This window comes from Ornithorhynchus anatinus, chromosome X1 (genome assembly GCF_004115215.2).
Source record: "Ornithorhynchus anatinus isolate Pmale09 chromosome X1, mOrnAna1.pri.v4, whole genome shotgun sequence".
Lineage (NCBI taxonomy): Eukaryota > Metazoa > Chordata > Mammalia > Monotremata > Ornithorhynchidae > Ornithorhynchus > Ornithorhynchus anatinus.
This window is the reverse complement of record NC_041749.1, coordinates 85,892,663-85,912,672: the sequence shown is the minus strand read 5'-3', so window position 1 is coordinate 85,912,672 and position 20,010 is coordinate 85,892,663. Positions and strand designations below refer to the sequence as shown.

Here is a 20,010-nt window from a genome sequence, read left to right as displayed (position 1 = left end):
AGCAGGAGGATTGTTAGGATGCGCGGCGGGGGGAGAGGTGGGGAGCAGATTGCCATACCTGAACAGTTCCAGCCGTCGCCTTCATAGAACAGGTCGCATTCACAGATGTTGCCAGGTCTGCACACGGCGTGAAGGTCACAGGGCGGGGAGCAGGTGGGAATCTCCTCTGTCCCCAAACCAGGCCTGGTGTCAGGGGCAGGGGCCCCACAAAGCTCCCCACTCCCCTCCCCACCCCCAAGCTCCCTGGGCTCCTAATGAGTGTTTATGGCCCGGGGGGGAGAGTGGCTGCAACCCCTTGAGGAAGAGAGAACCGTCTCCTCAGGGAGGAAACGCTTACCCAGCCTGGTCTCGCAGTGGACCCCACTCCAGCCCTCACTGCAGAAGCAGAAGCCGGAGCCAGACACGCCATCGTCACAGCGGCCATGTGCACTGCAGTTGCACTCTGCAGGAGAAAGGAGACAGAGCTGGGCTCATGGGGGAGGTGTATGGTGGGGAAGCACAGTGTGGGGGTACAGTGTGGGATGGCATTAGATGGGGGAGGAGAGGGAGATGGGGGCAGTGAATGGGGAGAAAGGGAGAGCAGAAGGAATCTGGGGTTGGGGGAGATTTGAAGGTTATGATAAAGGAGGAGGAGGAGGCCGGAATGGCGGGGTAGGGAGGGAATAGGAATAGTTTGAGTCATGGAAAAGAAGAGAGGGTAGGGGATGGAGGGAGTTGGTCCACACCTTTGCACTGGGCCCCAAATCTGCCCGGGACGCAGAGCTCACAGGCGACACCAGTGAAGCCAGGGTTGCACAGACAAGATCCTGTCCCACTCATTCCATCCTGGCATGAGCCCTGGTGGTTGCAGGGGGCCTCCAGCCCCCCAGGGCACACTGTGGTGAAACCAAGCCATTTGACCCGCCACTCAACCCTCCCCCCGTACAGCACCTTGCAGTCAAACCAACTACTCCCCCCACCTCTTCCACCTCAGACTTTAACCGCATCCACAGTCCACTTTCCCCCCCTTCTCTCCATTACCACCCCCTTCCCCGTCCCCCTGGGAGATTGAGCATAGGCATCTGGAGAGGAAGAAGGCACCTCACCCTGGCAGTCTGGGCCATAGTGGTTCTTGCAACACTGCATCTTCCAAGCGCTGATCATGCAGCGCTTCCGGCAGCCCCCCAAGCCATGGTTCGGGTAGTGGAACCGGCCGATGAATGGGTTAGGCCACCGAACCAAGCTGGAGATCCCCCAGTAATTTGCGGCGTGCCAACATCTCTCCACCCCACGCTATGAGGGGTGGGACCAGAGACAGAAAAAGAGATTTACACAGCATATCTGGGTCCTCAGCCTGAACCCCGGGACTCTGAGAAGCTGATCTTTGCCCCTTCCTCTAAGCCACCCCCTCCACCCCATTTATACAAACACACACATAACCTCACCTCTCCCCTCCCGGTCCATTCATCCCTCACTACTCTCCAAGTCATTCCTTCCTTCAAGTCCCTCTCTAGTGACTTGGGGAACCAACCTCCCCCTCCCCCCGCTGCTCCCCATTCTCCTTCCCCACCTCAAACACAGCCCTCTCACCCTTTCTTTGGATCCAACGGGACAAGGTAGCTCCAGGCCACATGGGCTACAGCTAATTTTATACTCCTGGGGAGACAAGGCCAGACAGTCAGCCAGCCAATCAGACAGACTGCCAGTTAGCAGTCGGTACTGAGAGTACAAACTGCCACCTGTTTATGGAGCTCAGTCCTAGGGGCAGGGAATAGTTTCAGAGGAAAAAAGAAGACATGGTTCCTGCCCTTGGAGGAATAGATCCAAATACACTGATACAAGAAGAAACATCAATATCAGCAACTGTATCATCATCACTAAATGTCCACAGGTGGGAGATAGCCAGGTTCTGGGTCTGGAGGAGGGGAACTAGGCGGGTAATCAGTGATATGTAATCAGTGGTATTTATTAAGCACCTACTGAGTTGTATGCCCAGTACTCAGTGCTTGGGAGAGAACAAGAAATGTGTTCCCTGCCCTCAAGGAGCTTACAATCTAATGGTGGGGCAAGACAGACAAAAAATATTTTTAGAGAGTGAGAGCTAGAGGAAGAACAAAGATAAAGCAGGAAGCAACACAAACACATGAAGAAGAAGCAACTGAACAAAGAAACTAAATGCACGGATGACTATAGAAATTACATAAAGAAAAATGTGTGTTGTCTCAGGAGGCTCTGCTCACTCCTGCTCCTCAATCGATCGATGGAATATATTGAGCGTTCGCTGTGTGCAGAGCACCGTACTAAGTGCTTGAGAGCGTACAACAGACTAAGTAGACACAATCTTTACCGCGGGATTGACTGACTGATTGAATGAAATTATCGGTCAGGGAGGCAAATGACTATAAAGATACATCTAGAAGTTCTGAGTTCTGGGGGAAATAGATTCAAGTGCACAGGTGTCACAGGAGGGAGGGAAAATGGGGAGGGGAGGGGAGAGGTGAATCAGAGAAGGCTTCCTGAAGGAGATGTGACTTCAGTAGGGCTTTGAAGATGGGAAGACTGGCAGTCTGTTGGCCACGAAGGAGGAAGGAGTTCCAGGCAGAAGGGAGGTATGAGCGAGGGGCCAATGGCACGAGAGACAAGCTTGAGGTACAGTAAGTAGGTTGGTAAGATCCTGGCAGTCCTCCCCCGAACCTCTAGTTGCCTCCCTAGCCTCTCTTGGCCTTCATCTCCCGGCTTCCTCTCCGGCCCCTCGGCCACTCACCGGCAAGTCCTGGATGACGTAGTGGTCACAGCGGGCCCCCAGGCCGGGCGGCTCCAGCAGTCGGTCGATGCCATAGGCAATGCCACCTGAGAACTCCATGTGTCGCTGCACAAGCCGCGCGTCCCCATCGGCAGTCAGGATGTCACCCTGCAGGGAGGCAGGAGATGGGAGAGAGGAGGGAGTAGAAGTACCAGGAGAGGCAGGGGTCAAGGGGTGGCCACGGCCTCTGGCCCCTAAAGGGTCAGGAACATAGACCGTGGTTCTGGCCCAAATCCCGTGATGAGCATTGAGAGTTCCAAGCCCCTTGGGTCCTGAGGGCTCCATCCCAGTCTACTTCCATCTTCTGTTCCCCCCCGCCCTTTTTTGATATTTGTTAAGCACTTACTATGTGCCAAACACTTTTCTAAGTACTGGGGTGGGAACAGGTTAATTAGGTCAGACACAGTCCCTGTCCCTCATGGGGATCACGATCTCAGGAGGACAGAGAACAGGTATTGAATCCCCATTTTACAGTTGAGGAAACTGAGGCACGCAGAAGTTAAGTGACTAGCCCAAGACCACCCAGCAAGTAATTGGCAGAGCCAGGATTAGAACCCAGGTCCTCTGACTCCCAGACCCGTGCTCTTTCCACTAGGCAGTGCCACTTCCCTCTGTAAGAGACAGGTAGATAGGAGCCCAGAGTCAGGGGGCAAGGGGCACATGGGGCTGCCCTTGGCCACACTCACCACCCTGGTTTTGCTGCAGGAGAAGGAGATGGTGGAGCCATACATGGTCCGGAGCTGGCCGAGAAGTGGCAGGTCAGAGGCCAGAGCCTGGCGGGGAAGGAGCGAGACAAGGGGCGAGTGAAAGGAGGAGCCAAATTCCTGTGGATGTCAGCTCAAGACCCAGATGCATTCTCAGGGTAAAGCCTAGGAGGAACCTGCAGCTGAGGGAGCCGAGCTGGAAGCCTTGGGCGGGAGAGGCTGGGACTGAAGCTGGGGGGCTGAGGAGGAGCGAGTGGGCCAGGGCTGGGGTAGGGAGAGACAAGGCCCTGCAGGGCTCACTCACCTTGATATCCCGAATCATGTGAGCCTTGAGTAGATAGGCCAGCTTGTCCCTGTGTTCTGTGTGATTCAGCCAAACCTGCTGCTCGGGTGGGAGGGCGTTGAACGCGGCATCCGTGGGCCAGAGCATCGTGTAGGGCTGGTGGGCTGCTATGTTGACCAGGGACAACAGGCCAGCCTTCTGTGGAGAAATCCACAGACCCAGATCACTCTAATCCCAATCCATGGCAGCCCGGGATGGAGAAGGGATGGGGGGTGGGAGGGAGGACCGTGGGAAATCAGCTCAAATGGGGAGGGTTCAACAATAATAATAATAATTATTATTATTATTATGGTATTCAGTAGAGGGAGACAGAAGCTGGCTCTCCAGTACCATTTTTCTTTTTTTATTGTTTCCCTTAAGCGCTTACTATGTGCCAGGCACTGTACTAAGCACTGGGGTAGATACAAGCTAATCAAGTTGGACACAGTCTATGCTTCACATGGAGCTCACAGCTTTAATCTCCATTTTATAGATAAGGTACCTGAGGCCCAGAGAAGTGAAACAAACTTGCCCAAGGTCACACAGCAGACAAGTAAAGGAGCAGGGATTAGAACTCCCAGACCCAGGCTCTTTCCACTAGATCACTCTGCTTCTAAGGCTTTTAAGGCAGCAGAGGAGGGAATGGACTGACATTGCAGCTGGAAGTACTGACACATGATATCGAGAAGAACTTGTTGACCTTGAGGGTTGTTAAATGCTAGAAAGTGGTGGGGCTTCCTCCCCAGAGGATTTCTCGAACTAGGGAGATTCCCATCTGCTCTGAGCTGTCCTACCTAGACCATGGGGATGGATAAGAAGATGATCTCGGAGGGGAGACGGGTAACAGGGACAGAGTCCCCAGTCTGCTCAGATGCTTCCCGAGGAACACGCGTAACTGAGGTAAGACGACTGGGGTTCTGCCCCACACAAACATGGATAAACCGCTATAGGGACCTGAGAATCTCAATCTGTCTCAAACTCTCTCTATATAATATTGTACTCTCCTGAGCGCTTAGTATAGTGCTCTGCATACAGTAAGCACCCAATAAATATGATTGATTAAATGATATCTCTCCCCCCAAAAGTTACCGCGAGCATCTTGCTGAAGATCGTGTAGCCAAAGCTCTCTGCAGCCTGCATGATGCTTTTCTGGAAAAAACAAAACACACACACTCATGGCCTTAGTGGGGGATGAGGAGGAGCCTCCCGGTAGTCTTTCTGTGATCGATGGGAAAACCAAGGCACAGAGTGGGCCTGGCTTTGGGTAGAAACATTACTATGATGAGGAAGCATGCTCGCTCAGCTCCAGGTTGGTATATATGCTTTCTGGCCATGGTTCTGTGTATTATACAAGTATGTATAATAATGATAATACTATTTATCAAGCACTTAATATGTAACAAGCACCGTGTTAAGTGCTGAGGTCGATACAAGGTAATCGGATCAGACACAGTCTCTGGAGGGAGGCAAAACAGGTATTTTATCCCCATTTTACAGATGAGGAAACTGAGGCCCAGAGAAATGAAGTGTCTTGCCCATGGTCACCCACCAGGCAAGTGCCAGAGCCGGATTTAGAACCCAGGTCCTCTGACTCCCAAGCCTGGGCTCTTTCCCCCCGTGGCCAGGTGTGCACACCTGTGTGCTTTGCCCATTCGTGTGTCAGAGATTATGTGCTGGTAGTTGCGAGGTGCCCCGTGGCCCTCTCCCCGCTCCCACTGCACCCACGCCCCTGGCACCTCTGCAGGCTCAGTCTCATTGTTCCAGTTCACAACTTCGGGTGGCAGCAGCACCTCATCGATGAAATGGAAGACGCCATTCACTCCCACCTGGTCGCTGGTGATTATCTTTGCAAACTCATTGATGAATAAGGTTCCCTGGGGGATGAGAAAAGGTAAGTGCTGCAGAAGAAGGGCTCGGGATGTGGGTTTACGCTTTCCACGTGGACCCCTTAATTGGGTGTTTGCAGGGAAGCAGGGGAGGGGGATGTGCACTATCCCACTCCTCATTTCTCTTCCTTTCTGTGTGGAGTCTGGCCCCACACCCGTGCCTTACCTCCCTCTCCGTGATGCTGAGCGTATGGCCTGACAGGGTGGTGACATGTTGCAGTTCCTGCAGGTCGCTGGACAGCAGCTGTCGGCAACCTACCACATGGTAGCGGAACAGTAGCTTCCGGTGCACCTGGATCACCCGGGCCTCTGACTGTAGGGTTGGGGGTGGAGAGAGGGAGAGCGTGGAGCGGGAGAGTACGGAGAGGGAGAGCAGGAGATACCCTCAGTAGCCGTCTCCTACCCTGCTCCCCCAGGAGGTCTTGGCTTCCTTCCCTACAGACGCAACCTAGGTTTTGCTCCGCCCAACCTCTTCTTGGCCGCCTTCAAGTCTCCACTTTCCAGGGCTTGGGCTGGGTCGCTGGGGAGCGGCCCTAATAGTAGTTTCTCCCGCCCAACCCAAACTCCCCCCCCCCCCCCCCGGCCACTTCCTGGATAGTTACACAATACACACAACAGATGGACTGAGGTGGGCCTAGGCCCCTACACACACACAAATCAGAAGGTCAGACAAAGACACACTGATTGAAGTAGCAGACCCAAAGCCAGACCCATAGAGGATTCAGGTGGACAGAATCCTAGAGAGGATTTAGCCATAACGCTCAAGGACACAGAGAAGGCTGAGCTGGCTGATCCGACCGAAGTCTCCCCCCTCGCTGTCCTTTGCTCTCTTCCTTCCCCTGCCCCAACCCTATTGCTGGGAGGTGGGGAGAGAGGACAGGCCTGTCGGGAGTTGGGGGTCCCTATATCAAGTCACCTTGGTCGTGTTCTTCAGCACCATCTCGTGAGGAACAAATACTGTGTAGGGCCCTTCCCCCACCAGCTCCTGGAATTCCTGGTGGAAGAGTAGCTCATGAGAATGGCCCTGATGTCTCCCTCTGCCCACCCTCCCTCCACCCTCCCACCAGCCTGCTATTCATGTGACCACAGCTCCCAAGAGGTTTGACTTGGGCCTGGGCAGAATCAGAAGGGAGGTTCTCTCCTCCAACCCAAAAGAGGCTTCTAAGGGCAAGTTGTGAGGTAGGGTGAGGGAAGGGGGGATGGTGGGGTGTCGGGGGAGGGGTAGAAAGAAAGTGGGACCAGAGGAACGCTTCTCACCAGGATGTATTGGGAGAAGAAAGAGGCACCTTTTTCTCGAAGCAGCTCCTAGGGAGACAGCAATTAGTCTGAGGGGGCCAGTGCTTCCTGCCAGCCATAAATAGGCAATCATAATAAATCACAATAGTAATTCTATAATAATTCTAGTATTTAACTCCTTACTATGTGCCAAGCACTGTTCTAAACACTGGGGCTCACAGTCTCAATCCCCATTTTACAGATGAGGTAACTGAGACAGAGAAGTGAAGTGACTTGCCCAAGGTCACACAGCTGACCGAGTGGCGGAGCAGGGATTAGAACCCATGACCTCTGACTCCCAAGCCTGTGCTCTTTCCACTAAGCCACGCTGCTCCTCAGATATGGGTGCGGGGGGGTGTGGGGGGGTTCTCACTAAAGGGCAGTCTAAAATTCCCCATTTATCCCAGTCCCTCCCACCACCTAATAATAATAATAATGATGGAATTTGTTAAGTGCTTACTATGTGCCAGGCACTGTACTAAGAGCTGGGGTAGGTATGGGATGTTCAGGTCAGACCCAGTTTCTGTCCCACATGGGACTTACAATCTAAGGGAGACCAGATATTTCATCCCCATTTTATGGATGAGGAAACTGAGGCCCTGAAAAGTTGAACAGTGGTCACAAGGTCACACAGGAGACAAGTGGCAGAATAGTGATTAGAACCCCGGTCCTCTGACCCCGGAGCCCATGCTCTTTCCTTCTTTCCTTAATTACTTTTATTTGGAATTGCACCAAAGCTTTTGACTCCACTAGGCCGCAGAAGGGAGTTGGACAGAGTCGTCACCCACCCCCGTCCCAGTCCCCGGTTCTGGGTCCCAGTCAGGATTCTTGTCCGGGACAGCACTGAAGGGAGGGGGTAGGAAAGGGGTGACATTACCAAGGCAATACTGGTCCTGCAAGTGATGCCATCGCCTACAGTGTTCCTGCTGCAGGTGCACGTCCGCTCACCCACGCCAGTGCTGTTACACACTGCTGAGAGGCTGCACCCTCCGTTGTTCTGGGGAAGAGCGGGGGTGGGGGTTGGTAGAGTGCCAGGCCCCAAAGCCCTCCCGATCTCCCTATTTGCGCCCCCCCCACCCCCACCCAGGGCCCCTGGAGTATCTGGGAGGTGGCCTCCAGAGGTGGTCTCTGCTGCCGGGACATTGGGGTTCCCTAGGAAACAAAAGCTCATCCCCAACTCCCTCCAGGAAAACTGGAGACACCCTCCCCCCCACCGTCAAATAGGGTCATACCAGACACAAGGTGAGAATGAAGGGTTCAGCCTCAGAAGCAGCAGCCCAAACAGTTTCGCCTCCCCTTCTCTGGTACTCAATTTCTCGCCCAACTGGAAAAGGGGGACCACCCCCACCCCCATACACTCTCAACATGGGGTGAGGGTGTCAGGCCTGGGACTCATCCTGGGCTGCAGGGAACCCAGGTACCAGGGAAGGAGAGTATACCGGCCCAGACCTTGGCACAGGGGTTGATGGGCTCGCAGCTCTGGATGCCGTCGCCGAAGAAGTCGGGTAAGCAGTTGCAGGCCACCTGTGTGTGTATATCACAGCCCCCACCCCCACCCCAATCCCAAGTGTGAGGCACAGGTGGGCAGGGCTGGACGCCCTGTCACCCCAGCCCCAGAGTGGGTGGGGGCAGAGAGGATGGGCCGGGGAAGAGCCGCATTCCCCACTCCCGAGAGCCACGGTTGGGGGCCACTGGCCCAGGCTCTCAGTGTGTGCCACTCAAGGATTCCCGAGGACGCCCCTCGGCCTGCATTTGCCCAGGGGCTCAGAGCAGGAATGCTCTTGGAGCCCCAGAAGAAGGGGCAGGAGGAAATGCAGACTCTGGGTGATCCGAGACCCCCAGCCCACCCTCCCCTCTCCCCTGCCCCTGGAGGCCTGAGTCTGGCTCTGTGCTGGGCTGACCTGGTTGGGCCCTGTGCGGACACATTCGGCCTGGGCGTGGCAGCCCCCGTTGTGGTTCAGACAGCCGTCGATTTCTGCGGCAAGGGACACAGCCGGGTGAGCGGCAGGGAGGGGAGGGCTAGGCCAGTGCCGGGGGAGGGGAGTGCCTTGCTGCCAGGTGGGGTCAGCAGGGTCAGAGAGTGGGTGCGGTGGGTGTGGAAGGGGGAGAAGGCAGGGAGTCCTCAGAAGGCTCTGCCACATGCCAAAGCCACCACCAGGTAGGTGCCTGAGAGGAAGGGCCCATCAGACGCCACGCTATCTAGTTCCCCTCCCCCAGTCCAGACAGGTGAGGATCTCTCCTGTTCTGAGAGATTTTCAGGGACAACAACTCCACAGCTGCCCCAGGTCATCTATTCCAATCCCTCACGACTACTGTTGTCCAAAAGGTCTTCCCGGGATCCAACTCAAATCTCTCCTGCTGTCAGTTTAAGCCCACTCCCTCTTGTCAAGTTCTCAGTGGAGAGAATCACCCTGACCCTATAATAACCTTTCACAGACTGAAAATCTGCCATTCAGCCTCCTCCCCATCTTCTTCCCCAGGCTGAACCATCCCAGCCTCTGAGTCTTTCATCATAATCAGTTAGTCAATCAATCAAATCAGTGATATTTATCGAGCACTTAGTATTTGCAGAGGACTGTATTAAGTGCCTGGAACAGAGTGGGGAGCCCACTTCGATTTACTAGTCATTTCCCTCCTCTCCAAATCTCCCCTCTAAACCCGCTCTCCACTGTCTCCACAACTCTATGCAGCTGAGGATTCAAAACTGGTTACAGGTTTTTAGTGGGGGTCGAACCGCGGTTCTCTTCCCTTTTTAGCCCCGCCATTACCCAGGCTCCTCACCGAGACACAGCTCCCCGTCCCCGGAGTAGCCCTCTGTGCAGCTGCAAATTCGCTCTCCAGGAGCCACTTTGGTGCAGTTTGCATGCGGAGAGCAGCCCCCGTGGTAGCTGGCACATGGGTCGATCTCTGTCATCCACGGCAGAAGGAAGGAGGAGAGGGAGGAGAGAAGTGAGGAATGGGGCCGGAGTGCCCCCTCCCCTCAACGCCTCTCCCCAACGACTCCCAGGCCCTCTCTGGAGGGAGACTCGGCATCCCCCATCCCGACCCTCAAGCACATTCCGAGTCCACCCGTCCCCAGCGGACAGCAGTAGGGAAAACTGACCCAGCCGATCACTTCCACCACCCCAGGTGGGTGCAGGCCACCCCTGCACCGACAATCTCAAGATGAAGCAGATACCCCGATTCCCTCCCTCCGACCTCTGTCGGGAAGCCCCGGGTGAACCTGAGCAGTGGATTCCATTTCCCATGTATCCCGCAGAGCAGACGCAGGAGCCCAGGGCAACGGCAGTCCCATTCACGCAGCTGAAAGGAACAAGCACCCCAATTCGCTCCTCGATCTTCCTCCCACAGCCTACTAGCTCTCCTCTGTTCCTCTCCCCTCACCTTCCTGCTCTCCCGCCTCCTCCCCTGGCTGGTTGGTGTTCGAGAGAGGGTGACCTCCCAACGAGAGGAACATTCCAAATGCCAGAAAGTCAGAGGTCTTACCTCTTTGGTCAACTCCTCTGGCAGCTTCCATAATTATAATTATTATTATTAATATTGTTATGGTATTTGTCAAGCTCCTGAAACACCCTAAGCGCTAAGTACTAAGAAAATCAGATTGGACACAGTCCCCTTCCCACATGGAGCTCACAGTCTAAGTAGGAGGGAGAACAGGAACTGCGTCCCCATTTTCCTTCCCCCCCTGCAACCCCATACATCAATTCCACTGTCCCGGGGTCACACTCACTTGGCAAAGGGGTGACAGGTGTTGTTGCATAAGTCATTCTTGATTTCTGGGAGGGGAGAGAGGAGAGCGGTCAGACCACTGATGTCGGAGCAAGGTTGGGGAGAAGAAGAGCATGAGATGGCAAGAAGCCTGTTGGGATGGGTGGCTCTGAGTTTAAGCCCCTCCCCACCCCTCGCTCCAGTGTAGCATCCGGGTTCACACGGCAGACCAGTGGCCGAACTGGGATTTGATCCCGGGCTTCCTGACTCCCATTTCCAGGCTCTTTCTTCTAGGCTACACTATTCAGCCCACCCTAAGGAGGCCCCACCCCTTTGTTCCTTCCACTTCGTTTCCCCAAATCCAGTCACCTTCGCCATGCCTCACCTTGGTCACAGCGGGGGCCTATCCAGCCCACCTTACAGATGCATCTTCCATCCCCATGCAGCCCATCTTGGCACTGTCCGTGGCTGCCACAGTTACACACTGGGGAGAGACCAGCCCCTTCCGTCACCCTCCCTCCACTCCCTTCTGGCCCCTTGGGTTCTCCTCCCTCCCTGCGCCCAGAGGGCCCTAGTATAGGCCTGAATCCCTCCCATGGTCCCTCCCTCAAGTCCCCGATCTTGGGTGAAGTCCAGGTCACCCACACCTCCCTCATGCCCTCCTCCTCACCTCTGGCACAGTCAGGTCCATAGCGCCCTAGTTCGCACACCTCGCAAGCTGTGCCATGGAAGCCTTCACGGCACCGACATTCCCCCTTGCCCCAAATGCCACCTTGGCACTGTCCGTTGCCAGAACACCAGGCCCCTGGCCTCCCGGGGCAGGGTTCACACATCAGCCCATAGTAACCCTCACAGCACTCGGGTACCTGTAGGACAGGGATGGGGAGAGAGAAGGGGGAGAATACGGAACAGAGGGGAGATGGGGGAGGAGCCAGGTGAGACAAGTCAGTCTTGAATAGAAGAAGGGTCCTGGGAAGGATAAGGTGAGGGCTATGCCATCCTTTCAGCCTGCCTGGTCAGCCCCAGGAGAGAAGGAATGGCAGGGAGACCTGATCTATTCCAAAGAGGGCTGGAGGATTTCTGCCTGGACCCCCAAGAGTGGTCCTGTGCTTCACAAACTGGGGGGGAGGGGTGAAAAATCAAGACCCTTAAACCTCTCTTGCTCCCAGCCCTCTTCCTGTGGTGAGAGGGAGGGAAGAAAAGTGAGGGAAATGTGAGAGTTGGGCTGAGGGTTAACAGTGAGTTGGGATGGAAGGGAGACATTTATGACTTGTGCACAAATGGTGTACCTCTTTGGTCTTCACACAGGAAAACAAACAGCTTGGCCCAGAATTTCCCCAAGACGTCAAAGTACACCTCTCTTGGGGTTTCTCCTAGACACAGAGGGGCAGAGATCCTTAGGAAGATGGGGAGATCAGAAAGCGAGAAGAAACAGTACGCGTGGGCACGCGCACGCACACACGCACACAACACACACACACGAGTCCCTTTGTCCACCTACCACCATAGTCAGTCACGGTCAGTGACACACACCTGCAGTTTGAAGCCGGAGGGGCAGCGACGTCTCGAGTTGCAAATTCCACATTTATTCTGCAACGGAAAAAGTAGGGAGGGAGGAGTCGAGAGGAGATGGGATGAGGGAGAGGACAGGCTGCCACCACCTCCATACTAACATGGGTCAGTGGAGGTCCAGCCCAGACAGCCATGGGGACTCCTGTCTCCCTCCACTCCTCCGGCCAGACTTGCCGCGTGGGCAGCTCCCTCTCTGAGGCCCCCAAATCCTCTCCATCCCCCCACCCAACCACACAAGTACCTTTATGGCTGTGATTTTGGTGCTGGGGCAACGGTTCTTGTGAACAGTCAGCACGCTGGACACCCCAATCACCACTCCATTCCGAATCTCCAGGAACGGACCACTCACTGGCACGTGGTTCACCTCGGTCTGTGCGAGGGAGAAACAAAAGGAACAACTTCCAGTTCCCTCATCGCTGGGCACATTTCCTCCCCCCGGGCCCCAGACAAGGGCTTGCATGCACTCAGACTCTGGAGAGGGCGAGGGAGCACTCCACCCCCTTGCCCCCTCCTACCTCACCTCTCTTATCTCCTTCTATGACCCAGCCCACACGCTTCACTCCTCTAATGCTAACCCTCTCACTGTGCCTCCATTTCGCCTGTCTTGCTACTGACCCCGGCCCACATGCTGCCTCTGGCCTAGAACTCCTTCCCTCCTTAAATCTGACAGACAATTACTCTCCCTCCACTTATTGAAGGCACACCTCCTCCAAGAAGCCTTCCCAGACTAAGCTCCCCCCACCCCCTTTCCTCATCTCCCGCTCCCTTCTGCGTCACCTGGACTTGCTTCCTTTGCTCTTCCCCGCCTCCCAACCCCACAGCACTTATGTACATAACTGTAATTTATTAATTTGTATTGATATCTGCCTCCACACCTCTAGACTGTAAGCTTGTTGTGGGCAGGGAATGTGTTTGTTAATTGCTGTATTGTATGCTCCCGAGCGTTTAGTACAGTGCTCTGCACACAGTAAGTGTTCAATCAGTAGAACTGAATGAATGGGGAGACATCTAGCTCCAGCCAATTCCCCCCAAGTGTGGGGAGGTGGTAGGGGATCTTGACCATGTCACTTCCTTCCTCCCAGTTGTCCACCTCGAGAGGGGTTTCTGGTACCTGGTTGTTGATGTTATAGAACATGAGCCAGTAGGCAGGGCCCAGCATGGAGTTCTTGTGGACGCCACTCCGCAGGTCTGAAGGGGTCAGAGTCTCCCCAAGGATGACATGATATTTGACTGTGTTGGCATCCTGGGCGCCGAGGGAGAGGAGATAAAGTCATCTTGGGGCATTCCAGGGCATTAAGGAAAAACAGGGAACACCACTGCCTTTGGTATCCCTCCCCAACTCTCTCGCCTTCTCTGGGCTCAGGTTAGCTACCCAATACCAATCTGCCACGCCCACCCACCCCTTGATGTCTCCCAAATGTCCCCCCTCACCAGGGATTTCTGGTTGGCACTGCGTTCATATTCTTCTACTGATTGGTTTGTGGGCACGAAGACTGTGAAGGAGTTGGCAGCTTCGAGCTTGGCCAGGATCTGGTAATACTGGAGACAGTAGGCAGAGAGGGCAGTGAGCCTGTATACTAATTTCTATTGTACTCTACCAAGCTCTTAGTAATAATAATTATGGTATTTGTTAAGCACTTACTATGTACCAGGCACTGTTCTAAGCGCTGGGATAGATACAATCAAATCGGGTTGGACACAGTCCCTGTCCCACCTGGGGTTCACAGACTCAATCCCTATTTTACAGATGAGGTAACTGAGGCATGGAGAAGTGAAGTGACTTGCCTAAGGTCACACAGCAGGCAAGTGGCAGAATGGGGATGAGAACCCATGACCTGGCTCCCAGGCCCATGCTCTATCCACTACACGAGGCTGCTTCTTATTCTGTACAGTGCTCTGCATTCACTAAAGGCTACTGATTGACTGGTAGATTTGGGGGGTACTGCCCGAAGCATAGACTGTGGACCCAGCAGTGACAGACCTGTGAGGGGGAATGGCCAGCTCTGGGATTCAGCTCCAACTCATGAGTTTGAGGGCCAGGCAAGTGGTAGGGGACGGGGGGCTTGTTTCCCCCCTCTAGACTGTGAGCTTGGTGTAGGAAGGGAACATGTTATATTTTATTCTCCCAACGCCTTAGTACAGTACTCTGCACATAGTAAGCACTCAATAAATACGATGGATCGATTGATTCTTGAGGTCCAGGGAAGCACTTATAACTGAAATTTATAACACATTCTAGCCTAGAGTTGATCAAGAAGTCCCTGGCCCTCCGTATCACAAGCTGTGGGCAAAAGCTTTGTTGAGTGGTGGGGGTGAGAGGTGGAGTTGGGGGACGAGAAAGAGACCAACACTCTGGGTGACATTGGAGTTTGGAGATGAACTGGATTTCCATTAATCCAGGCTCTCTCTGATCCTGCGAACTTGGGGCAGTCAATCGGATTATGTTTGGAACGAATGTTTTACTTCCTGTCTCTGGGAATTATCCCTCTAACTACAACTCTCCCTTTCCCCAGCTTCCTGACTCCCTGCCTTCATCCAGCCCTGATGCCAGCCCTGAGATTGGGGAGACAGTCTGACCTCTGAGAGAAATTGTTCCCCCACTCCCAGAAGGCCTTTCCAAAGCCACACCCCTGGCTGGGCCCATCCTGAGGCAGTAGTTGGAGGGGCTACTGGGGGTGAAAGAAGAGAAGAGAGTGAGAGGCTTGTTTAGCTTTGGTAGAGTCTGCTCTGGGGGTCTGAGCTTTGGACCCACTGGGGAAATAATAATAATAATAATAATGTTGGTATTTGTTAAGCGCTTACTATGTGCAGAGCACTGTTCTAAGCGCTGGGGTAGACATAGGGGAATCAGGTTGTCCCACGTGGGGCTCACAGTCTTCCCCTCTATTTTACAGATGAGGGAACTGAGGCACAGAGAAGTTAAGTGACTTGCCCACAGTCACACAGCTGACAAGTGGCAGAGCTGGGATTCAAACTCATGACCTCTGACTCCAAAGTCCGTGCTCTTTCCACTGAGCCACGCTGCTTCTATCCTTCCCTGATGCCCACAGCTAATGGGAGACTCAGTTGTGGGCAATGGAGCCAAGGCTGTTGTTGAGAGACAGCTGATGACATTGGAATGGGTCGGATTCCGGCCTCTCCACCCAGCTCCTCCAGGCTGGCCCTTACCTCGAGCAACCATTTAAAACGACTGAAGGACGGGACAGCCTCCAACTGTTCCCGCAGTCCTGGGCGGGGGGCTGGAACATCTCCCAGGGGTGGGAACAAGACCTAGGACAGGACCAGACAGACCGTAAGCCAGAGGGGAGGCCCCCAGGCCCCTCTTGCCCCACCCAAGAAACCAAGCTGCGGGGCTGGTTTCCTCTCTTCCCTCCTTCCTAAGCCCCTCCACTTGGGGTTAAGACGTTGAAACCGGGGACTGAAATTGCTCCCTCCTCTTAGGTCCCCGAAGCCCTATGTGGGGGGTGCCCTGAGCCCAGTCTCTGGATGCAGGGGATGGGGAATCTGAGCTAGGGTGGGGCAGCAGTTGCGGGGCTGGAAGGAGGTACCACCTTGGTGAGGATGTGCATGATGCCGTTGGTGGCGGGGAGATCGGCCACCTCCAGGCTCACGTTCTGAATGGTGATTTTCTGGGAAACAGGAGAGATCACTCAACCGAGGGGTCCTGATGTGGAGTCAGAACCCCCAAACAAGGGGGAGAGAAACGCTGACTCAGAGTGGCTGCCACGTGGACACACACACACACACACACACACACATACCCTCAGACCGCCCCCCCACACGCACACACCCTCAGACCCACATTGCAGGGATGCCAGTCACTTGTCCAAGCTGTTGGAACTTACCCCTCTACTGTTGTTTATCTCCCAGTACGTGGGTGAATTCATGGTGGGCAGCTTCTGGCCCCCACGCTGTCGTAGCTGCGCCTCGGTGAGAGACTCGTTGAGAAAATGAGATCTGGGGGGCATTATGGGCAAAGAGGGAGGAAGTCAAAGTACAGTCCATACCCTCCAGCCCCTGGAGAGGGGAGTAAGACACAGGCACAGAGAGGCAGAGAAAGAGAGACTGAAAGAGACAGATACAGAATCTGAGATGCAGGGAGCAGCTTCAGGCATTTTTCAAAGAGGGCCGGGAACTACAGAGCTTTGCCTGTGGCTTGGTTCTTCTATTTCTCCCACCTTCCGCTCCTGGAATCCTACGGTACCTGACTAGGAAGGGTAGGATGTGAGGTTGCAGCCACATGACCTCCTCCTCCCGGCTCAGGCTCCTGACGGCAGCTTCGGAAGGCACCAGGGCTGTAACTCGGGCTTCGGGGAGGATGGAGAAACCTGATTCCTGGATAGAGAACAGACAGGGCTTAAATCAGAACTGCACCCAGTCCAACAAGCACAGTCAGCCCAGCCAGAACTCCCCAAATGGACATGAGGTAGCCCAAACGTGGCTGCCCAGCACTGTAGGAGCCCTGCAGAGTAGGAAGGAGTGAGAATGTGAGTGTGAGTGTGTGTGTATGTGGGGGTGTGGGAGGGTGACAAGTATGTGAATGAATATGGTAGGATGTGGGGCCAACTGCCACTCTGGGAGTCTGACAGATTTATGGACCCACTCCTATAAGTTGTGCATGTTCCCAAGGTGGGGAAGGGGAAGGGGCAGAGGGGGATATTGCACCAGTCCCTGAGGGATAGCTCCCTTTTCCCTCAGCTGCTTTGGAGACGGTTGCCACCACAGCCCTCTTGCCGGATAGAATTATTTACATTAAAATTGAAAAATTGGTGAGGAAGGGGTGAGAGGGCCCAGGGCCATGGCACCTGCACAGAACATCTAGGGAGGACAAATCAAATGGACCCCAGAGGTGAACCCTCCACTCCCTCAATAGCCTCCATATCTCCCAATCTCCCCAACACCTTCCATCTTCCTAAACATCCCTATGTCTTCATTCTTTTCCCAGTCTAAGGGCCGCACATAATGGTAAGCCATGGGCCTGTGTTGGGAGGGGCGCCCCCCTACAGCATGTATCTCAGGGCATCAAACGCTAAACATTACAAATGCATCATCTGGCAGAGCAGGAGTGGGGAAAGAAAGTGTGTGAGAGAGAGAGAGTGAGAGTGAGAGAGAGAGAGAGAGAGAGAGAGAGAGAGAGAGAGGAGAGAGAGAGAGAGAGAGAGAGAGAGAGAGAGTGTGTGTGTGTGTAACAAACTAATGTGGATTTCCTCCATCCACAGCTCAGTACCTTAATCCACTCATAGAAGGCACCGAAGTGGGAATTCCTTTCCAGCTCCTTCAAAGAGAAAAGGGAAGCAGGATGTGCGTCAGATCCAAGAGTGGGAAAGTTCTCACTCTAGGATGGTGAGGGCACCTTGAGGGCCAAGGTAATTGGACCACTGGGGTGGGGAAGGAATCTTCCAGCACTAATCCAGGGACTGAGGCCCAAATTTGCTTCTTCTCTTTGGTACATGGCACTCCAGACCACCAGCTGTCCATTAACCTCCCACCACCTGTTCCGGGAGTAACAAAGCCAGGGAGAGATGCTGAGCTCTTTGGGCAGGGCAGGGCAGGGCAGGGCAGGGCAGGGCAGGGCAGGGCAGGGCTTGCATTCAAATTCAGTTGGGGCAGGGCAGGGCTGGGCTGGGAGGAAAAGGACAACCAGATACTACCCACTCACCCCTAGGATGTCCCTGTAGCAGCTGAGTCCATCTCCAGCGTAGCCCCTGGGACACTTACACTCACGTTGCCCTTGCCCCAGGGACTTGCAGGTTGCCTACAGCCGGGAAGCAGACACACATGCCTGGAGGAACACACACACACACACACACACAGTCCCCCCTCAGACACACACTCAAGTCGCTCACATAGTTCCAGAAAGACATACCTCACCCCCGCCATAGTCTCGCTCTCCTATTTCCCACAGTCTCTGAACCGAGGGAAACGGAGGAAACGGATAAGGAATCCCCCAACCCTTCCTACTGAACTCTGAATGCAGCTATAGTTTGTTTCTGATAATTCCTCTATCCCACAGTCTCCCTTGGGGCCAGCTCCAGACGATGAGGGAGGTGAGGTAGATGGTCGTCTCATGGCACCGTGCGGCAGGTGATAGCTGCACAGACCCATCTCAAAATTAGCCACTGCAAAGTTTCTCCCAGAGATGGCTGCTGCCGTTGTCCTTCTTAAAGATGGAAGTGGGACAGAAATGATCCACTGGTTAAGTGTAAGAAGGGTGGCCACAGATGGCCCGCAGAAGTTTCTGACAAGTTGACGCACATGATGTCACAAGTGTTATTTCCAGCAAGCAGTTGCCGTTTTGTGGGATTAAGCCCCAGTTTGACTGAATTTAGATTGTAAATTCGTTATGGGCAGGGAACGTGTCTGCTAGTTCTGTTGTATTGTCTCTCCCAAGCACCCAGTACAGTGCCTGCACTTGGTAAGTGCTCAGTAAATACCACTGTTTGACACCCTAGATTTAAGCGAGGGTCTCAGAACTGAACATCTAGACACTCGCCCCCGAAGCATTTCATTCATTCAGTAGTACTGAGTATTTATTGAGTGCTTACTATGTGCAGAGCACTGTACTATGCGCTTGGAATGTACAATTCGGCAACAGATGGAGACAATCCCTGCCCACTGACGGGCTTACAGTCTAATCAGGGGAGACAGACAGACAAAAACAATAGCAGTAAGTAGAATCAAGGGGATGTACATCTCATTAACGAAATTAGCATTTACATAGATAGATATCTTTGTACTCGATTACATCTTCCCACCTGCATTTTATTTTAGTGTCCGTCTCCCCCACTAGATTGTCAGATCCTTGAGGGCAGGGATGTCTACAAACTCTGTTGTACTCTCCATTTTCTTAGTGCAGTGCTCCACACAGAGTGAGCACTCAATGAGCACTATTGATTAATCTGCCTGGGGATGGTCTGGTTGAGGGCTGGCCATGGGGGTGGCCACAAATGCCCATTTATCGGCTTAGCACTGCGAGGGTGATGCCATTAACTTTGCCCCTTCAGCTTTTTGGGCAGAGTGGGCAGCTAGAGTTTACTAGTTCACCCCACCTCTTGGAACCATAAAGGGATAAGAGATAGGGCCCTCTGGACTGTAAGCTTGTTATGGGCAGGGAATGTGTCTGTTTATTGTTATATTGTTCACTGGTACCATTATGTCATACATAATCTTGGTATAGTGCTTAGGACAGTGCTCTGCACATAGTAAGTGCTCAATAAATACAATTGAATGAAAAGACAGCTTGCCCTTTTGTGTCACCCTCGCACTTGGATCTGCATGCTTTATTCTTTATTCACCCCAACCTCAGTCCCTCAGCACTTGTGTACGTATCCATAATTTATATTAATGTCTATTTCTCCTTCTAAACTGTAAGCTCCCTTTGGGAAGGGAACGTGTCTACCAACTCCGCTGCATTGTACTTTCCCAAGGGCTTAGTACAGTGCTCTGTACTGTATTGATGTCTGTCTCCCCACCTCAAGATTGGGAGCTCGTCGTGGGCAGGGACTGTCACTCTTTATTCCTGCACTGTACTTTCCCAAGCGCTTAATACAGTGCTCTGCACACAGTAAGTGCTTAATAAATACAATTGAATAAATGTTCAATAAATATGACTGATTAATTGACTGATTAGCTCCTCTTCTGGTACACTGCCAGCTGGAGGAGGAAGATGATGAAGCTACATCAGTCATGTTTCCAATCCTCCCGGGGTAACAGGATCTGGGGGAAAGCAGGATTCTTCTCACCCCAGCCCTGTGACCCTGT

General features: G+C 53.7%; 1 protein-coding gene across 2 annotated transcripts in view; it reads right to left on the bottom strand.

The window, feature by feature from the left end:
* The window catches only part of STAB1 (stabilin 1), a 62,770-nt gene that overhangs the window by 9,489 nt on the left and 33,271 nt on the right, over positions 1–20,010 (bottom strand). For both annotated transcript variants that reach the window (XM_029050409.2, XM_029050410.2), the window contains exons 27-58: positions 17,909–18,004; positions 17,477–17,524; positions 16,454–16,584; positions 16,095–16,206; positions 15,801–15,878; positions 15,418–15,519; positions 13,681–13,788; positions 13,361–13,492; positions 12,491–12,619; positions 12,211–12,267; positions 11,967–12,050; positions 11,348–11,543; positions 11,063–11,161; positions 10,700–10,745; positions 10,193–10,272; positions 9,751–9,876; positions 8,871–8,944; positions 8,419–8,493; positions 7,847–7,966; positions 6,952–6,999; positions 6,611–6,688; positions 5,861–6,007; positions 5,545–5,682; positions 4,898–4,957; positions 3,791–3,967; positions 3,469–3,555; positions 2,744–2,890; positions 1,570–1,635; positions 1,086–1,272; positions 726–875; positions 338–442; positions 59–166 (exon numbers count right to left, since the gene is read on the bottom strand). In XM_029050409.2, the coding sequence (XP_028906242.1) occupies positions 59–166; positions 338–442; positions 726–875; positions 1,086–1,272; positions 1,570–1,635; positions 2,744–2,890; positions 3,469–3,555; positions 3,791–3,967; positions 4,898–4,957; positions 5,545–5,682; positions 5,861–6,007; positions 6,611–6,688; positions 6,952–6,999; positions 7,847–7,966; positions 8,419–8,493; positions 8,871–8,944; positions 9,751–9,876; positions 10,193–10,272; positions 10,700–10,745; positions 11,063–11,161; positions 11,348–11,543; positions 11,967–12,050; positions 12,211–12,267; positions 12,491–12,619; positions 13,361–13,492; positions 13,681–13,788; positions 15,418–15,519; positions 15,801–15,878; positions 16,095–16,206; positions 16,454–16,584; positions 17,477–17,524; positions 17,909–18,004 (3,391 nt within the window). The remainder of the gene's footprint in view (positions 1–58; positions 167–337; positions 443–725; positions 876–1,085; positions 1,273–1,569; positions 1,636–2,743; positions 2,891–3,468; positions 3,556–3,790; positions 3,968–4,897; positions 4,958–5,544; positions 5,683–5,860; positions 6,008–6,610; positions 6,689–6,951; positions 7,000–7,846; positions 7,967–8,418; positions 8,494–8,870; positions 8,945–9,750; positions 9,877–10,192; positions 10,273–10,699; positions 10,746–11,062; positions 11,162–11,347; positions 11,544–11,966; positions 12,051–12,210; positions 12,268–12,490; positions 12,620–13,360; positions 13,493–13,680; positions 13,789–15,417; positions 15,520–15,800; positions 15,879–16,094; positions 16,207–16,453; positions 16,585–17,476; positions 17,525–17,908; positions 18,005–20,010) is intronic.